The 18,084-nt window shown below is 56.2% G+C and overlaps 8 protein-coding genes across 8 annotated transcripts; 4 read left to right on the forward strand and 4 right to left on the reverse strand.

Moving 5' to 3' along the window:
* Positions 1 to 3,389: 3,389 nt before the first annotated feature.
* On the reverse strand, positions 3,390 to 4,531 carry VDAG_06254 (endoglucanase-5; the record flags this gene model as incomplete). Its single annotated transcript, XM_009659268.1, has 4 exons — positions 3,390 to 3,913; positions 3,971 to 4,080; positions 4,140 to 4,345; positions 4,400 to 4,531. The coding sequence occupies 4 exons, from the start codon at positions 4,529 to 4,531 to the stop codon at positions 3,390 to 3,392; spliced, it is 972 nt and encodes a 323-aa protein (XP_009657563.1).
* A 1,241-nt stretch (positions 4,532 to 5,772) lies between these two features.
* Positions 5,773 to 6,512, reverse strand: VDAG_06255 (uncharacterized protein; the record flags this gene model as incomplete). The annotated part of the gene is made up of 2 exons (XM_009659269.1): positions 5,773 to 6,066; positions 6,405 to 6,512. The coding sequence occupies 2 exons, from the start codon at positions 6,510 to 6,512 to the stop codon at positions 5,773 to 5,775; spliced, it is 402 nt and encodes a 133-aa protein (XP_009657564.1).
* A 730-nt stretch (positions 6,513 to 7,242) lies between these two features.
* VDAG_06256 (growth hormone-inducible transmembrane protein) lies at positions 7,243 to 8,536 on the forward strand (the record flags this gene model as incomplete). The annotated part of the gene is made up of 4 exons (XM_009659270.1): positions 7,243 to 7,934; positions 7,985 to 8,068; positions 8,118 to 8,464; positions 8,514 to 8,536. The coding sequence occupies exons 1-4, from the start codon at positions 7,360 to 7,362 to the stop codon at positions 8,534 to 8,536; spliced, it is 1,029 nt and encodes a 342-aa protein (XP_009657565.1). The 5' UTR covers positions 7,243 to 7,359.
* Positions 8,537 to 8,871: 335 nt separating this feature from the next.
* Positions 8,872 to 9,486, reverse strand: VDAG_06257 (peptide methionine sulfoxide reductase msrB/msrA; the record flags this gene model as incomplete). The annotated part of the gene is made up of 1 exon (XM_009659271.1): positions 8,872 to 9,486. The coding sequence occupies one exon, from the start codon at positions 9,484 to 9,486 to the stop codon at positions 8,872 to 8,874; it is 615 nt and encodes a 204-aa protein (XP_009657566.1).
* Positions 9,487 to 11,256: 1,770 nt separating this feature from the next.
* VDAG_06258 (uncharacterized protein) lies at positions 11,257 to 12,328 on the forward strand. The gene has a single exon (XM_009659272.1). It carries the CDS (start codon positions 11,371 to 11,373, stop codon positions 12,067 to 12,069), a length of 699 nt encoding a protein of 232 aa, XP_009657567.1. The 5' UTR covers positions 11,257 to 11,370; the 3' UTR covers positions 12,070 to 12,328.
* A 541-nt stretch (positions 12,329 to 12,869) lies between these two features.
* VDAG_06259 (zinc-regulated transporter 2) lies at positions 12,870 to 14,381 on the forward strand (the record flags this gene model as incomplete). Its single annotated transcript, XM_009659273.1, has 3 exons — positions 12,870 to 12,888; positions 12,988 to 13,155; positions 13,228 to 14,381. 3 exons carry the CDS (start codon positions 12,870 to 12,872, stop codon positions 14,379 to 14,381), a joined length of 1,341 nt encoding a protein of 446 aa, XP_009657568.1.
* A 654-nt stretch (positions 14,382 to 15,035) lies between these two features.
* VDAG_06260 (DNA-directed RNA polymerase III subunit RPC6) lies at positions 15,036 to 16,322 on the forward strand (the record flags this gene model as incomplete). The annotated part of the gene is made up of 2 exons (XM_009659274.1): positions 15,036 to 15,325; positions 15,431 to 16,322. The coding sequence occupies 2 exons, from the start codon at positions 15,036 to 15,038 to the stop codon at positions 16,320 to 16,322; spliced, it is 1,182 nt and encodes a 393-aa protein (XP_009657569.1).
* Positions 16,323 to 16,593: 271 nt separating this feature from the next.
* Positions 16,594 to 17,664, reverse strand: VDAG_06261 (peptidyl-prolyl cis-trans isomerase; the record flags this gene model as incomplete). The annotated part of the gene is made up of 4 exons (XM_009659275.1): positions 16,594 to 16,975; positions 17,039 to 17,315; positions 17,471 to 17,538; positions 17,648 to 17,664. The coding sequence occupies 4 exons, from the start codon at positions 17,662 to 17,664 to the stop codon at positions 16,789 to 16,791; spliced, it is 549 nt and encodes a 182-aa protein (XP_009657570.1). The 3' UTR covers positions 16,594 to 16,788.
* Between the last annotated feature and the right edge of the window lie 420 nt (positions 17,665 to 18,084).

Consider the following 18,084-nt stretch of genomic DNA (forward strand, 5'->3'; position numbering starts at 1 on the left):
TCTTCATTGCCTTCCCCCCTGCCCCTCCATTCGTTTTGCTTTCCTTACCTCTCCTTTCCACCCCCTCCCTCTGGGGGGGGGGGGGGCGACGATCGGGAGGAGGATTCGAGTGATGATCGGGGTCTGGTTGCGAGAGGCTGGACAGAAGGAGGGGCGAAAGCTCGCCAGGATTAGCTTGAGCTGGCTAGCAATGATGGAACAGACGGCAAATACAGATTCTGGGAATGTTGGCGAGCAGTAATGCCGAGGTGGCCAGCTGAGAAGTTTCCTGGCTTAAGCAAGATCACGGTCGAGCCGCAAACGGAGTGTGGTCTCGCAGCACGTTGCGAGAACAAGCAAAAACGCGATGAAAGGTGGCGGCAATCGGCAATAGAAGCAAGAAGACAAAGACGTGTGCCAAAATGGAGGAATATAAGACCACTCTTGAAATGATTTAGATGTGTTCAGATGGGCGCCTAGGAAGATTGGTATTGTACTCCGGCTCCCTAGTTGTGGACGTAGGTATTGTAGGAAGGGTGCGGTGCGGTAAGGAGGTAGGTAGGTAGGTATGATGAGGGGCTTGAGGATGGAAGAAGGTTAGGTATCTCTCAGGTGGAGGGATTGGGAAACGTGGGGAATTTTGGGATTGGGATGCCCCAAATGACCAGCGTCGGCGGCTGAGGTGCTGTACCTTTGGGTGCTGGACTGCTGGAGCACAGGGCAGCGCTCGGGAGGGCCAGAGGGGCGCCAGGGGTGCGGCATGAGCGAGACATGGAACGGAGGAGGAGGAATGTAGGGGTCGTCGGGACACGGGCCACACTCTGGGATGACGCGCACAGGTGGGGCACGCGGCACCTGCCTCTCTGCTGCCCTCTGCGCCGGGACTCCTTCCTGCCTGCCCTGTCATCGACCTCTGGCTGTGAATCATGTGCTTGGGCGCTGCTTCCTGCCAGGGGGTGGCACTGCGCCTGTTGTTGCTTGAAGCTGCCCCAAGGACCAAGTCCCTCAAGGTGACCTAGGTAGGTAGGTACCTTAGGTACCTGAGGTTTTCAGGGCTGGCACCTGGCAGATGGTAGCTTGTCTATCGCCAAGATCTGAATCGATGAGGGTCATGACTTTTTGCGCCTGTTGGACAGGACTGACCTGTTAACTGGACTGAGGCCTTACATTACTCTCCTTTCTTGCTCTCCGACGCACCTCACGACTCGTGATGGCGGCTGGCGAAAGCATAGTAAATGAAGACCCGAGGCTAGGATACCTGGTCTGACGCCGTGCAGGTGGCAGACAACGGAAAAGGCAAGACGTTCCCGATCACAGGGGTTCGGTTATGGCAGCATCGCGGTCGAAACAACGTCCGTCCGTTTCCGCTCGCTTGGCTCGGACTCTGGCCTTGGCACCATCCATACCGATCCCCCCTTCGCTCACGACCGAACGTCTCACATGGCATGGCTAACGTGCCTTGTTGATGAGGGAGGCGCCTCGTCTCGACATTTCTGTTCTTCTGGCGATGGAGAGCCATCGAGGTATAAAAAAAAGAAAAAAAAAAAAGGGGGACCGAAGAGGCGTCAGTCAGAGCGGTTGTGCCACCCTTCACATGCCGGCTGGTGGGTGGCACGACAGTATCTTCCTTCTGCCCTGACTGCAAGCTGCATTGCATAGATGAACGCATGGAAACCGGGTGGAAAGCAGATGGAAGGCCATTGGAAGCCCGGGAGAAGCCTACCCAAAGAAACACCCGAACGCCCACACAATTACCCTGCCCCAAGCTACGGTCCCCTGTGGCCTTTTCCCTCATCTCCCTTGGGGTCTACAGCTCGCGATTCTTCAACAGATCAACGCTGCCAAGAACCCCCCAACTGCAAGTACTTTCTCAGTCGTCAGCTCGTCACCGCTTGTTCATTCAGCCAGCGGAAATACTCGGTCACCCAATGGCAGGCTTGGCGATGGCGACCACAAGACCTGGGGCTGCTGCTAGAAGAGAGACTTTGTCCACACCTCGACCTCTCCCGCTTTCCCGCCTGGTCCTAGCTCTTCCGAAGCGCCCTCTTCCCCACGCCATGTCCCGCGCTATCCCACCCTGCAAGCCAGGCTGGCAAAAAATGCAATGCCCACCCTCCTGCTGTGGTCGCGTTATGCTAAGAGGGACGCTTTCTTTACTAGCTTGCCTTCCGTGGGCGCCGGCTCGCTGCAGCCAGAGATAACGTGCGAAGAGGCGAGCTTGCCGCCCTCTCATTCGCCGGGGATGCAGGAAGGCGGATCGCAAGGTTTTGGTGTGACGGAACCGTGCTCGAGCGTCCCAGGCCAGCCGCAGGGCGCTGGTCACTTCATCGATCCTGCTGGCACCTGCTGTGAATGGGGTGCCAGTGACTGTGGTGCCCTACATGTACAAGAATCTCCGCAGCGGCGGATTGGAATTGCTTCTTTCGGGCAAACCGTTTGCTCGTGCATCTCCTTGTCGCATGCATTAAGTCCCAACCCATCGTCATGGCCGCTGCGCCACGGGGCGGCCATCTGCCTCTTTCTACATCATCACCGTCATCGCCTTCCGTTCTTGGGTCTTCAAGATGAAGAAACAAGACACAAACTACGAGTTGGTGTGCTCGGTGCATGTGGAAATTGGCAGACACTTGAAACGTACCTCCATTCAGGGCTGCGCTGGATGCCTCTAATCTTGCTCGCCCCTCCCTCTTCGGTACAGTTCCTTGTAACAGCATCTAAAAACCCCCCCGCTGTCGCCAAAGGAGGTAACCATACACTGGTGTCATGCGCCTTGACCACCTCCTTTAGGTTCTTTAGCGTCTCACAGTTAAGGTACTCTTCGAGAAGCCCTGAGACCACTTCTAGCGCTGGCCCGAGCTCCCTTCGTGGCATCACATCTCCCGCTCGTCACGCTGGTACCACTGATGGATGAGTCGTGCGTGCCTTGCTGCTGGTGCATTCGGAAAGCGGGGCACCAATCTTGTGGTCTGGAACTCCTTTCCCTTGCATTTCAGTTTGGACAGTCACCTGCCAACCTGAGTAAGGTCATCTACAACTCAACGTTCCGCCTCCGTCTCTTCCAGTGAAGTGGATCAGACTGTTGCAAAAAATTAAACTCGCGCGATTCCATGGGAGCAGCAAAGTTCTGCTGGCTTACTTGTTTCGAATTGAGCGATCATGTTATAATGAGTACACTAATATCATTTCTGTTCTTAGGCGCGTCTAGCTAACAACTAACAGACCATAGCCCAAGAAACATCAAGAGAAGAGAAGAAGAAGAAAAAGGCTAAAGGGCGTCAAGCAGCCCTGAACGTAGGAACCATGCTCCCCAGATGCCGATGGTCAGATGCCCAGGGTCGTTGTCGAGGTCGCTCAAGGAAGCCTGAAGCCCATTCAACCCCCACGCGCCGCCACGGCTATCCTTCGTCGGTCTAAGGCAGGCACTGAGAGTACCAGTCGTTCTGCTTGACGCAACGGAGTCCCTTTGCGCACGGCTTGGCCGCAGCCCAGCTCTTCTCCGAGTTGCACTGGCCGTAAGCAGCCACAAGGGGCTCAGATGGAGAGCCGCCTGCGGGCTTGCTGGTCTTAGCGGGCTTGCTGGTCGTGGCAGGCTTGATGGTCGTGACGGGCTTGCTAGTAGTGGCAGGCTTGCTTGTCGTCACGGCCTTGCTGGTCGTGGGCTTGGGCGCCGAGTTTCCGATCATGTTAAACGCGGGGAAGTTCTTGTCATCGGCACGGCGGCATCCCGAGATGGCGACCAGCTCGCTGGGGCACTGCACCTGCTCGAATGTGAAGTCGGGGTTGTCGGCGTTCTTGAACCAATCGAAGCGCCACTGGCAGCCGTCCTTGAGGAGGCCCGGCATACCATCGCACTCGGAACGAGAGCCGACGCCGCCGTAGCGCGCGCCAGGGATACCGCCGAACTGTGGGGAGCAGCCGTCGAAGATACCGAGACCTTCAACTTTACGTTAGTGTGCTGGTTCCTAACCGGCAGGGTTGAGCTGTAACGTACCACCACCGGGCATCATGATGTCGAAGTGGTTGTTGCCCAGGTCGCCACCAGTGTTGGTAGACTGAACGACCATCTTCTTACCGGCGACGGGGCCGTTCGTGAATGTGAGACTATCATCGATCTGTTAGCACGGCTCACGCTCACTCCGTGTCACAGAAGGGGAACCCACGCATAGCAGGCACAGCACCAGCTGGCCTCGGAACCACCGTTGATGGCCGTGGCGGCAAAACCAAAGGCGACGTCATCGTTGATGGCAAAGGGCGAGTTGTTCGTGCAAGAGAAGGCACCACCACCGTCGCAACCACTCTTGGCATTGGGATCGGTCAGCGGGTTGTCGTTCTTGTCGCAGGTCAAGACAGGGGCCGAGACGGAGGCCTAGAGGAAAACGAAGTTAGTCAATAATCTCTCGAACCATGCCGGGCTTCTCACCTTGCCGCTCCAAGCGCAGGAGGGCTTGCAGCAGTCCCAGTACCTCGTCGAATGGCCGCTACCAGAGACGGCGTTGACGACGGCTGGGGCCGCAAGGGCCAGAGCAAGGCTCAGGTATGACTGGGTGTGCATCGTTGCGCGTTCGAAAAGAATGTCAGATGAAAATGAGTGTATAGGCGAATCAAAGCACCAAGGCTCGAACACAAAAAAAGAGTGACTGAAGGTTAGAAAGGCCCGATATGAACAGGAGGCAAAAGAGGATGAAGTTCGGTCCCAAGACTCAGGGACAGCAACAGCCAGCCAGCCTTGCCTTATACCTATCGCGGATGAGTCGGGTTCTCGAATGAGCCAGGCTGCGCTGGTTCAGCCCCTGGCAGCTTTCATTTGGCCGATGGACATTCTGGGCTCATTGCAGCCTCGGACCTGACGGGTGGGACATGGCTTCAGGCCACGCGCACCATGTAAAAGAGCGTGTGGAGTGACGCAGGCACGAGCCCGGCGACGGATAGCCGTTGGACCCCCGCAATCCACGGCTGGCTGGACCTTGAGAGGAATTGAGAATAGGCGCAGCTGGGAGATTGATGCGGGAGTTTGAGACGATTTACGGCTTAGCCAGTCGGTGCTGCCAGGGATGGTCAGGTCAGAATGGGACCAGGGGTCGACGGCACTGGAAGACTTTCTGTCGCGCACAAGTACCAAGCAACAAATATTGCCACATTTAAAGTACCAAGAAATCTGTCTTGAGGTAGTATTGGATCGAGATGCATCGTGGATTCGTAAACTACCTCGCGAGCAACATGAGATGAACGGACTGTGGGGGTTTTGAGTCTCATCAAACTTCAAGCCTAATCTGACAGGCTGCGCACGCCTGCGGCGCAAACCAACTGCTCACCACGTTCCTTCTGTCAGCTTGCGACATACGAAACTGGTGGCGAAGTGGGTTCTTTTCTGCTTCAACCCCCTAATTATTTCTGCCCTCACACGTCGCTGCACATGGTGTCGGTTGAATCTGCATTCCCTGGCTCCAGGGAAGCCCTTGTGCGTCCGAGACGCCGGCGCCACCCTTGGCCCCTGGCCGGAAACCTTCACAAATAATCTTAGATTAGAAGACGCTCGCCGAGGAGCGGCTGGGGCCTACACACGACCCAGTACAGCGGAGACTCGGCAATGTGAGCAGGCGAGGCGCCAGCAATACTTGTTTGGGTATGGCGAGGTCGACTGTCAAGTGTCAGACGCATCCACTGGCGCGATCCAATGTTACTACCCCGTGGTTCGCTTCATCGATAGCGATAACGATTGCCGGCCGAGATCGAAGTGACGTAAAGCGGGGAGACCTGGCCCAGAGATCTCTTTGGGGCTTGGCGGCGTAACCGTTAGATGCCGCAGATGCCGTAATCGCATTGCACGCCGTGGGACGAGTTGCAGCACACGTCGCCTTCTGAGCAGAAGCAGTAGGCTACAGAAGTCGTTGCTTTGTTCGTCGGATTCTCGCCGTCGGTCTTGGCCAGCCAGCGATCAGTATTAATGTACCATCCCTCGCCAATGCTTGTCGGCCTGGCGATTGCTTTTTTCGCGTCCTGTGTTGGTGCAGTCCCAGTCTGAGGGTCTGCTGGTGAAACGAGCGGCGCTTGAGCTTGATGTAGCGGTGCGGAAGCAACGGCGACCGCCTGGTAGGCGAGTGCCATGAGAGATGGCGATAGACGCATATTTACCGACTCTTAGGTATGTGGTGCAAGAAGAAAAATCGTCCCAAGGCTATCGCAGCGATGCAGACGTCGAGAAAAGAAGAGACTGAATGTCGCGATGACAGAGGCGAAAGGGGGAATTCTAGGAGAGATTCATTGACTGGCACTAAGGAATGCGGCCACGGCGAGGGGGGCAGTTGCTGCTTCCTTTAAACGTCCAGCGACACTACACCAAGTTATTCACCTGTAAGTGATGATAGAGATCATCCTTGCCTGGATAGGCGCCTCACTTGCCGACCCATCATGCTGCCGAGACAGACCGCAGGCTTGACAGCCGCATCCGGCACGCGGATGGTAATCGTGTCGCCGCTCAATTGACCAAAATCGGACGTATTGGTAATGGACATTGAAGTGACTCCCGGACACATGATGACCAAGGGTAACCTTTCCGCAAATTGTCAAAGCACGCAGAGTTTCGCTACATCCTCCTTCGTGGATTCGCAGGCGTAATTGTTTGCATAACAATGTTGATTTGAGGCTGACTGGTCTCCAGGTGGCAGATTGCCATGCCATGCGGCCGACGAGGAGTGTTCTTGCCATCGCAATCTTCCAGAATTTAAGCCAATTACACAGCAGTGCGTGTGGAGACTATGAAATGTTGCATGTTGCGGTTCAAGCCAAGAGCCCGATTTGACGCTGGTTAATCGTTTGGATGTACTTTACAGTTTACATCGACGGTGCCAAAACGATGATTGCCTGGCGGAGGAAGCAGGTTTTAAACCAATTGGATACTGCGATGAAAAGTCCAGAGTGCCATGAGAATTGGGTTGCCAATTGAGCTGCCAATTGAGAAATTCTCGTACATCTATCAAATGGGTTGGACACATCTACTGCGAAACCTATTCAAACATCAGGTTACTACTTTGCCGTTCCTTCTTCATCAAGCACAGCCGAGGTGGCTGGTGATATTGCAGCGGACTTACGGCAAAAGTCCGGTTCGCCCGCCCTCACTCAGTGTGCCCCGGAAGCTTCCACTGAATTCTGGCCTTGTGCTGCTGACCAGAAAAGTCTTGTTAGGTCAGCAAATCTGGCCCAAGCTTCACGCCGGAACGTCATCAAATCCTTGCGTCCGCGCGCACCTCTTCTCCTCCTCCTCCCGCCCGTGCCTGAGGTACTTGAGCAAGTCATCGACCTTCCCCTCCATCGAACAGATTTCTTTTGTCCTCGACATCTGAACTCCACCTATCGATTTTTCAAAATTCAGAAGGGCCTCTCATGATGTCCTTTAATATCACAATGCGCCAAGGGCCTGCGCGCCTGGTGCAGCGCCTCCCCGAATTGTCAAAATCCGCTGCCTTCCGGACGACCGCCTCCCGGGCTTTCCACCAGGTCTCGCCGAAACAGAAGCTGTCCTCCGCCTTCTTCAGTGCCCGTACTACTGCGATAAAGGGATTGACAACATCCTCGATTGTTGCGCGCAGCACCTTCCGCAATGGTGCGAGAAGCTTCACCCAGCAGACCTACACCCAGAGCCAGCAAGGCGGCAGCAATGTGCGCAAGCTGGTCGTCGGCGGTGCCATCTTCGGTGGCACCCTCGTGGCTATCAACGCCGTCTTCAACCGCGAGATGAGGGAAGACGGCGGCATGCCGCCTTTCGAGCGCGAATACCTCAACAGCACCTTCCTGCACACTGGTCTCGGTGTCGGCATCATCGCTCTGACTGCCCGCCAAATGATCAATACCGGCTTCGTCTACCGCCTCATGGTGACCAACCCCTGGGTGGTCGGCATCGGCGGCCTTGCCCTTAGCTTTGCGACCATGATCGGAACTCGGTCTATCTCGCCTGACAAGTAAGGAATCCTCAAAACTGGCCTGATGGAACTTTACTGACAATGTCTAGCTACATTCCCAAGTACGCCCTCTGGACCGCATTCAACGCCACCCAGGCTGCCTTTCGTCGCGCCCCTCCTGGCTTTCGTCCCTGGTGCGCTCATCGCCCGCGCCGGTCTCTACACTGTTGCCATGATGGGCAGCATCTCCATCGTCGGCGCCACCGCCAAGCAGGAGAAGTACCTCTACATTGGCGGACCTCTCCTGGCTGGTGCTGCCATCGTCGCGGCCTCCGGCCTCGCGCCTCTCGTCATTCCCGCCACCGCCGTGAGGACCTTGGCTTTCACCGAGAACCTCTGGCTGTACGGTGGCCTGGCTGTCTTCGGCGGCTTCACTCTGTACGATGTTCAGAAGGTTCTGTATCACGCGCGTCTTGCCGAGGCTGGTGCTATCAAGAAGGACCCCGTCAACGAGAGCATCTCACTCGAGCTCGACTTCCTCAACATCTTCATCCGCATGGTCCAGATTCTCATGATGCAGCAGAACCGTCGTAAGTGAGGCATTCTCGGACAGCAGGTTATAAAGCGTTCAGTAATCAGGCGAAAAGGTTTTTGATGCCTGAGAGTGCGCCAGCAGCGCAGGGAAACAGTGTACAAAGGGAGATAATCCCCTCTCTGGCCAAGAAAACGGCCTCGAACTTTCTTTAGGAGTTAATTATGTAGAACAATGACTGTGAAATTCAACAGCACAAAGCAATTCAAGACACAACATCATGTGAGGCAATGCAGCTTGCAAAGAGATTCATTTTGCAGATCAATCTACCCTGACTCTGGTCTAAAGTGTGGAAATGTCAACGCTTCGTTATCTTTGCGGTGTTCCATTGAATCAGCCTCCCCATACGTTCCACGTCCTCCTAATCCTCCACTGCCACTTGTCAACGGCTAGGATTCCTCCAGGTCACTCAAGGGGCTTGAACGTCCTCAAGAAGTGACTAGGACACTCATAGCCAGAGGGGTTCTTGTGCAGATACTTCTGGTGGTAGTCCTCGGCGTCCCACCACTGGCCGGCGGGCACAATTTCAGTGACAATCTTGCCCTCGTACCACTGCTCGTTGGCCTTGCGGGTAATCTCCTTGGCGATGCGCTCCTGCTCCTCGCCGTGAAAGTATATGCCGCTGCGGTACTGGGTGCCCGTGTCGGGGCCCTGGCGGTTGGCGGTCGTGGGGTCGTGCATGCGGTAGAAGAACTCGAGAAGCTGAGCGTATGACACCTTGGACGGGTCGTACACGACCTGCAGAGCCTCGGTGTGCCCAGTGCGGCCAGTGCAGACGGTGCGGTACATGGGGTGCTCAGCGTCGCCGCCGATGTACCCGACGCGAGCGTCGAGGAGCCCGGAGGCGCCAAAGTGCTTGCGGTAGATGTGCTCGACGCCCCAGAAGCAGCCCGCGGCGATGGTGGCGGTTGCCGAGCCGGCGGGGAACTCAGAGTTGGAGGGGGAGGCGAGATGGAGGGTTGTGGAAGTGGTCAAGGGTCGCGCGAGGCGAGCGATGAAGGGAGGGAGCGCAAAAGGCATTGTGAGGGTAGCGGTGGTGAGGTTGTTGAAAGTGAAAATGAGGATCTGGGTGACTGTGAGACGAGGCTCCTCTGTGTGGCAACTCGCGTCGACTATACACTTTCACTTGGAGGGTGAAGCTGTGGTGGGGCTTGGAGAGCTGGACTGCAGCTGGTTCAGTGATGTTTCGAGCTGCTTGACGGACAAACAGTATGCCGGGAAGGTATTTGTTTGGTGAAAGAGCCGGTAGAACGAGCCCACAAGCTGGCGTTGTTTTTGATACTATGCACTCTTCATGTGTGTAGGGACACAAGGCATTTCAATATACTCGTCCAGCCCTCAAACGGGGATACTCAAGAAGTCATGATGCTTGGATTGCGCCATCGACAGGGTGGGTATCTGACAAATCACTAGCTGGAGTTTCATTGGTAAATCCCCGCCTATTCCGACCCATCGGGCAAAGTGTCGGGGATTTTGCAGGCCAGCCGCGGTCGCCGTTGGGCAGGTGGTTCTCAAGGCGCCTTTCAAGGCTGCGTGACAAATTGAAGTGCCTCGGTAGCAAGTCGAGAAAATGCATCGTCAGTCTCGCGTCGGTGCTGAGGACTCGTAATGGTGCTGGATATTCTTGCTCACAAATTCACTTTCAGAATGCCCTGAACGAGGCATGAGGCTTAGCGTGATCTTGGTCTCGGCTGCCTGCATCAATGGCATCAATGGCAAGGCTGTTTCGTCTCAGTGAGATTGTGTCACGGCAGGTGTCCATCGACTTAGCAGCTGCTCGATGGTTTGCTTTTCGGCCTCTCTTGACCGGAATTGAGATATCCCAATGAGTGATCAAAAAAGGTATGCTCCTACAATAGGTACGCTAGACGCTTTTTGCCTTCAGCCACATAGATGACCTAATCGACCCCGCCCTTTGGCCAGCCATCTAAATATGGTATGGAGGACATCACCTCAACCTTCTCACTACCCACAAACCTAGGTAGGATGCAGTAGTCCGAGCTGGTCTAACTCTGTTCTACAACGTACCATGTGCCATGACTGAATACTACCTTTGCGAACCGAGTATTCACCTGAACACCCTGGAAAAAGCAGTCACCCGAGACATGCCAGATTATGAGCTGTTGGGCAAAAAGACGGGCCGGCTACGGGGCGTTCGGTTCGCGCTTGCCGGCTTCTTGGCTCGGCATGACGCTGTCGCCTTCCCCAGATCTGACAAGCCGTCACTGCTGGCCTTTGTTCACTGGGCACCGGACCTTTCGCGCCCTCCGGATGGCCTGGCTGCCTGGCAACGGCGCTGGCGCTTGCTCTCAGAGTTTACCAGCCCCAAATCGCCCTTGCAACGTCATGTCCAGTAGGCGTCCAGCGCTCTTCAGGCCAGCGCGCCCAACCTCGCCGCAATCCGACAAGTGCACGACCTAGTAGTGCTACTGCAAGCTGTGATAAGCCAAAGATCTGCAGCAAAGAGATCGCCTGCAACTTCGTACCAGCCCCCCATGATTGCTTTGGCAAGGAGCGAACGTAGTTCACCTGCCATCGTTCGACACTGCGACATCGAGCGGGAAGGCCGGCGGGAAGCCACTGCGCTATCAGCTCCTGATTCTGATGTCGTACCTCGTGAATGGTGGAACGATAGGGACAGAGGTTACACCTCACAGGGGTGAGTCGCGAGTTCATCCCCCCCCGTAACATACATCTAAGCCCCAAGGCTCCTTCTGGCGTTGGGGTTCGAGTTGCTCTATTTAACATTCCGCTGCCCACATTCCACGTTTTTTTTCGAGTAACCTCGAAACCCACGAAAGCAGACACCACAACGACATCCTTGACATCAATTATAGAGAGCCTTCGCTGCGTTTGTATATTACCAGTTCCTCCTTTGCTTGGGCACGTCAAGCCCTCACCAATATGCGCAATACCGCTTTCCTCGTCGGCCTTGCCGGCTTGACGTCGGCATCACCACTGGCTGTCCGTCAAACAAGCTACCCCCAGAAATCCACCTCGTCAGGCTTTACCCTCGTTGTTAATGTGACGAACCCGGCGGCCGACTTTTGCGAGTCCATCAACCACTACACTCTCTCCTCCATCCACGTAGGTGCGGGCCAGGCACTCGCCGCCATCTCGACCGGCTCCGCCCGCGTGTGGTATGTCAACGGCACTCAACAAGAGATTAGCGAGAGCAAGGGCACTGTTGTGACCGACGGCGGCACCCCGCCTTTCCCCAACGGCATCGACATCGCGGAAGCCGAAGACTCGGTTTCAGCCGTGCGCGTTGATGCCGGAGACGGCACAAAGGGTGTGCAGCTCACCAGCGGTTCCGAGCCGTACGCCTATCTGACGGCTCCCGTAATCGGCAGCTATGTCGTCTGCAATGAAAGTGTACCGTACTACCAGGGACGCAAGTTTCTTCTCCTGAAGCATGCCGAGACGGAGATCAACGAAAAAGGCGAGTCCGAGTCGAACATCCCCGAGGACTGTGTCGCTATCAGACTCGTACCTCAATGTGCAAAGCTCGCGGATTTGCCTGCGGGCGCCATTGCGAGCCACCAGTTCGTCAATGAAGTGGGCTGCTACGACGACGTTGCCTCCATTGACTGGAGCAAATAGGACCTTGGAGAATAGACGTTATCGACAAAAGGGTACCGATGTGAGGTGTCGCCGGCGAGGGGTGGTCTTTATTGGCCGTAATCGAGGTGTCTTGTCAACAAGAGGCTTGCGTAATGAGAATAATGACGTGGGAAGCAGAATCGGAAAGGCAACCTTGGGCAAGCCTAGGGGGGAGGCAACAAAAGTATTCGTTACAGACCTGCCTAGTAGAAAGACACGCACGCAACACACACACGCAATACAATAATCTCACTTGCGCAATTGCTGCATTGGTTCTCGGTTCAACTTGACGGCCAAGGCACCAGTGACGCTTTTTCTTGCGGCTGACGGTGGTCTTGTCGCCGAAACCCGGAGGTCGACACGAGTATTCACATAGCGAGGCTTGTCCACCGAAAGAAGGACCCATCCCTGTGCGTAAGTTTCGTCCATTTTTGGGTCGCCTGGGTTGCCTGGGGTGGGTCCTTCTCCGCGTCCACCGGCAGCTCCTGCTGCAGGCCAGCGATCGATGGCAGCGCCAAGCGAACAATTCGGTTCCCCCTTCCCATGTCTCAAGGTCTCTTATCCCCATGCGTGCCGTGCCTGACGCTGGATCCGGGCGTGTCCCTTTCAAGGAGCATGTTCGTGTTCCAGTTTGCAGCCTCCTGCCCATCTGGCCCCAAACCTTGCCGAGTGACACGAAACCTTGATGGCATCTTTGCTTCCGCTTCGCGCAGCCGCCATGACATCGACCTTGACTTCATTCATCCGGTGACGACCAGCATAACTTCACCAGCCCGAAAGGCTGAAACGATTTTCCAATCATGGATCCACAGACCAGAGGTGCGCTTGCATTGTATTCCATGTGATCTCGTCCTGACTGCGTCGTCCTGACTGCGTCGTCCCGCCGTTGCTGACAATTGCTCCTGCCCTCGGCCACAGATGTCTCGTGGGCCACGATCCCAACCGACCTTCTCCTGGCCGAACTGACCAGACGCAAAGACGATGGCGACAAGACGAAACCCCAATGCGGTTCCGGCAAGCGTGGTTCTTACGATCTTGCCCTACACATTGGCGCCCTCGTCCTGATCCTGTCTCTTAGCACCATCTGTAAGCTAGACCTGTCCCTCTTGTTCTCCGCCCTCGTCACGAGAACGCTGCTGACATCGCAACTGCACACAGCATGCGGTATTCCCCTTCTACCACGGCGAAACTCTGGGGGACGACTTCAGAAACGTATCCTTTTCTACTGCCAGCACTTTGGCACGGGCGTCCTGCTGGCCACCGCCTTTGTTCATCTATTGCCAACGGCATTCCTCTCGTTGACCGACCCATGTCTTCCCTCCTTTTTCAACGAGGGCTTCCCGCCCATGGCCGGCTTCGTTGCCATGGTCGCTGCCCTGACCGTCGTCGCTCTCGAATCCTACCTCGCAACCCGTGGGGCCGGCCACTCGCACTCACACCACTATGGTCAGTTCTGGGACGAAGATGACGACACGACGCCCATTGTACACAAGGATAATTTCCCAGCAAATGGAAATACGGATGGCCTCGCTGCCAGGCGAGAGGGAAGCCATCGCCCTTCAGATATAGCGTTTCACGACACGGAGGCCACAGACGGGCTCATGGCCGGCGCATCTCCCCTGCAAACCGGGGGCCCAGTGCGGCCGCCAGCATCAGGTCCCAGCTTCAAGCTCAACAGGCCAGAAGAAGACGAAGATGATTCGGATATTGACCTGGATATGCACGAGCTTGATGCCGTGCCAATGAATGGCCTGCGCTCCAGACGCAAGCCGCAAACACCCACTGCGCCTAATACGCCACACGTCGTGACCCCCGAAGAACAAGCCCGGCTACTCCGCCAATGTGTGATGCTGGAGGGTGGCATTCTATTCCACAGCGTATTCATCGGCATGGCAATCTCAGTGGCAACAGGTTCAACATTCATCGTTTTCCTCATCGCCATCAGTTTCCATCAGACTTTCGAGGGTCTTGCTCTCGGCAGTCGTATTGCCGCCATTCAGCTTCCGCGTCAATCGGCGAGGCCCTGGCTGATGGTGCTTGCATTCGGGGCCACGACACCCTTCGGACAACTAATTGGGTTGGTGATACACAAGATGTATGACCCTATGAGTCAGACCGGCCTCCTGATGGTTGGCTTCATGAACTCCATATCGGCTGGCCTACTGCTGTTCGCCGGTCTCGTACAGTTGCTGTCAGAGGACTTCCTCACAGAGAAGAGCTACCACACCCTCACGGGAAAGAAGAGATGGAGGGCTTACGCGGCCGTGGTGGGCGGTGCAGCACTCATGGCATTGGTCGGAGGCTTCGCGTAGGGCAACCGTCCGATGCATGTTTGATTTATGTCAATAGAATTCTGCTACAAAGCAGACAACTGCAATTCTGGATGACTGTTGATTTTATGGTTTATGGCTGTAATGATAGAAGCTTGGGCTGGTGCCATGAAGGTTAAACATGCGTCTTCGTAGATTCCTTGAGCAATGTATGATAGAGAGACTAAGTACGGGATGTGTGACGACAACAAGCTCAATTGTACAGTAGTCGTCGTCGTGATAAAGCAATCGGAGAATATTCTTGTCCCAACTGATGATGACCAGCGCTGACCCCGAGCCAGGGATTAGCCGGCGCAAGATGCGAGGCTAGAACTTTGTGGGCGGGGCAGCGATTATTTTTCGAAGCTTCCCCCAAAGGGCGAACTCCTCGCCTCGTCGCCGACCCATTTTCAAAGCCAATTCTTCCTCTCGACAGTCCAATGCGCGGCTCACGGTGACCAAAGTCTCATCAGTGCATTCGCAGATGTAGCAGCTGTTCACTGCGACTAGACTTTGCCCGGGGGCGCGCACTACTTCGTCTCAAGCGCCGAAGCTTCTTCCCTCGCCTCTGACTCAACCCCGCCAACACAAACATCCTCCTCCTCGCTTCCCGATCCTTCAACAACCGCGGCAAATACAAGGAAGCGAGGGCGCATAATGGCTCCCGAAGCAACTACGCCTTCGACGGCGACACCGGCCAGCTCGGCGACCGACCCCACCAAGCTCGAGGTCATCAAGCAGGCCATCTACGAGGCGTGTCAGAACAACGGCGGCGAGGACCAACTCTACACGCAGGATGATCTCCTCGAACTCGACGTCATTCCCAACCGCGATGCGTCGCTGCTCCTTAAGGCGCTCCAGAGCCTCTCCAACGAGAAGCTGCTCAATGCTGTGGCGACGCAGAGCGGCCTCGCGTGGCGATGGCGGCCAAAGGCCGAGGCTGCCAAGTGAGTTTCTCTCTCGCGACACCCGAATGGAATTGGGGGGTGATAGGGACAATTGATCGATTTGCGGCGGGCGGACGAGAAGGCTGACTTGCTGCGCTCTCACAGGTACAAGCTATGTACGACGGACGAGCAGCGCATGGTGTACGGCATGATCGACGATGCCGGTGGCGACGGAATCTGGAGCAAGACGATCATCAACCGCCTGAGCATGAACGACACCGTCATGAAGGCTGCCATCAAGCAGCTCCACATCAAGGGTCTCATTGTGCCGTTCAAGAACGTCGAGCACCCCAATAAGAAGATGTACATCAAGGCTTCGATGCAGCCCTCGGAGCGCGCCACGGGCGGACCGTGGTTCACAGACCAGACGCTCGACGAGGCCTTCATCGAGGAGCTGCAGCGCGTCATCTACGACTACATCAAGCGACAGAGCAGCTACTTCCACAAGGGGGGCGACGCGCGCGCGGCCGTGCCGAAAAAGGGCATCGTCAAGGGCGGACCGCCAGCGGGGGGCCGCAAGAGGGGCGCCGAGCAGATCAGCGACGACGCCAATGGGGGCGAGGCCCACGCTGTTGGAGCGACACAGGTGGACAAGACGACGTATCTGCCCCTGCCTGCGGGCTACAAGGAGTACCCCACGGTCCGGGACATTGCGCGCTTCATCTCCCAGGCGGGCATCACGACGGAGACGACTCTTGGCGTGGACGACATCCAGAAGCTTGTAGATGTCCTTGTCTTTGACGGCCTCGTCGAGCCCATTCGCGTCGGCGGCAAGCATGGCCTCCGCGTGCGCCGCGCCGCCAAGCAGAGCCTGGGGAACTGGGCCGGCCAGGGCGCCGACGAGAGTGGTATCGAGCGCGGTGCCCCCGAGCCGTACGCCAATGGGTACACCGAGGCGCCTTGTGGAAGGTGTCCAGTGTTTGACCTCTGCGAAGAGGGAGGGCCGGTCAGTGCTAGTAATTGCGTGTACTACCAGCGGTGGTTGGGGTTGGAATGATGCTGCTTATCGCAACTGGGAATTCCGGTTCCACGTCTCTTTTTCTCATAACGGCATGGCAACGGCGTTGGGCGGCAAAATTGAATGATCAAATGCAGATGGAGGGATCAATGAATGCTTGGGATGTGTATGGGGGGAACCTGAGAATTATTATGGGCTTGATAGGCAACTAGGGCCGGGTCAACAGGAGCATGGATTGAACCAATTGAAAATGTCACGACAACACATTTATTACGCTCGCATTAAATTGACGAGGAACACACAACGAGAGAAAGATTGGTGGTGATAGTGCTATAACTTTTGCGTCTTGACCTAGCTACCTAGCCTGGCTTATCGACGTCATCTGCCAAGGCACCGCACATTCCGCAACTACTTCAGCATACTACCCGCCTACCTACTTTCCTGCCACTCACACTGAGAGAGAAAAGGGAAGATTCGAGTACAATGTTTCGTCGAGGGACACCCTTTACAGCTGGCCGGACTTGACGATGGTGGCGCGCTTAGGGTACTTGACGGTACCGCTCTGGGAGCCAGTAGCCTCAAGAGCCTTCACGATGTTCAGGGAGGAAGCGTCAGCGACCTCGCCGAAGACGACGTGACGGCCGTTGAGCCACGAGGTGACAACGGTGGTGACGAAGAACTGGGAGCCATTGCTGGAAGTCATATCAGATCAACGTGTACACGAAGCAAGAGGGAGTCTCTGGTGGGGTACTTACGTGTTGGGGCCGGCGTTGGCCATGGACAGCAGACCGGGCTTGTCGTGCTTCAGCTGGAAGTTCTCGTCGGCGAACTTCTCGCCGTAGATGGACTTGCCGCCGGTGCCGTTGCCACGAGTAAAGTCACCACCCTGGAGCATGAACTCAGGGATGATGCGGTGGAAGGAAGAGCCCTGGTAGCCGAAACCCTTCTCACCAGTGCAGAGAGCACGGAAGTTCTCGGCAGTCTTGGGGACAATGTCGTAGAAGAGGTTGAAGGTGATGCGGCCGCTCTGCTCTGCAAGAGATAGACTAGTCAGCATCGGCAACCTTGGGGCTTCCGACCTCGGGGGAGGGGGGGAGCGTCATAGTGATGGAGGAAAGGAGGGGCAATCTCGCAACTACGGAGATGTCGCTTGGGCTGAGGCCCATGAAGGAAAAGAGGAAGCTTACGCTCAGCAGCACCGGAGGCACGGCCGTTGCTGTCGACCTTGGGACCCTCCCACTCGATGTCGAAGTAACTAGTAGGTGACGCAGGTTAGCTTGGATGGTCCCATTGGCAAGGCTGCAATCATCTCTTGCAAGGCAGGCACGCCGACGAAACAAAATACAAAGCGAGCAATGACTTACACCTGAGGACCAGGCATGATGGTGGATGCAGAAAAGTATCTGACGGGAAGCTTGTTGGATTGAAGGGTTGAGCGAATTGGCTTGATAAAGCTGGAGGTGGAAGGTCGAGAAAAGGGAGAGGGTGCGGAAGAGCAGGAGAAGAGGTTATGTTGGCGGGGTAGGAGGGGTCGAAGCACGGCGGCAGGTCTCATTTTTTCGCCTGAGGAGTCGGAGAGGTAGCTGCTGCAGGAGGGGGGTTCACAGTTAGCGCATGAGCTCCCCACCACAAGGGGCCAAGTAACGAATAGTTGGCAGAGGCAGGTGCGAGGCGAGGGGTGGGTAGGGGGTTTCTGGTGGCCCGGTGGCCAGTCACGTGAAGTCAGCTCAGTGACGGAATCATGGAACTGAGGGGTTCCAGGTTCCAGCTTGGCCCCACGATTGCGTTGCTCCAGCGAGTT

The sequence above is a fragment of the Verticillium dahliae genome, genomic scaffold (genome assembly GCF_000150675.1).
Source record: "Verticillium dahliae VdLs.17 supercont1.13 genomic scaffold, whole genome shotgun sequence".
NCBI classification, from domain to species: Eukaryota; Fungi; Ascomycota; class Sordariomycetes; order Glomerellales; family Plectosphaerellaceae; genus Verticillium; species Verticillium dahliae.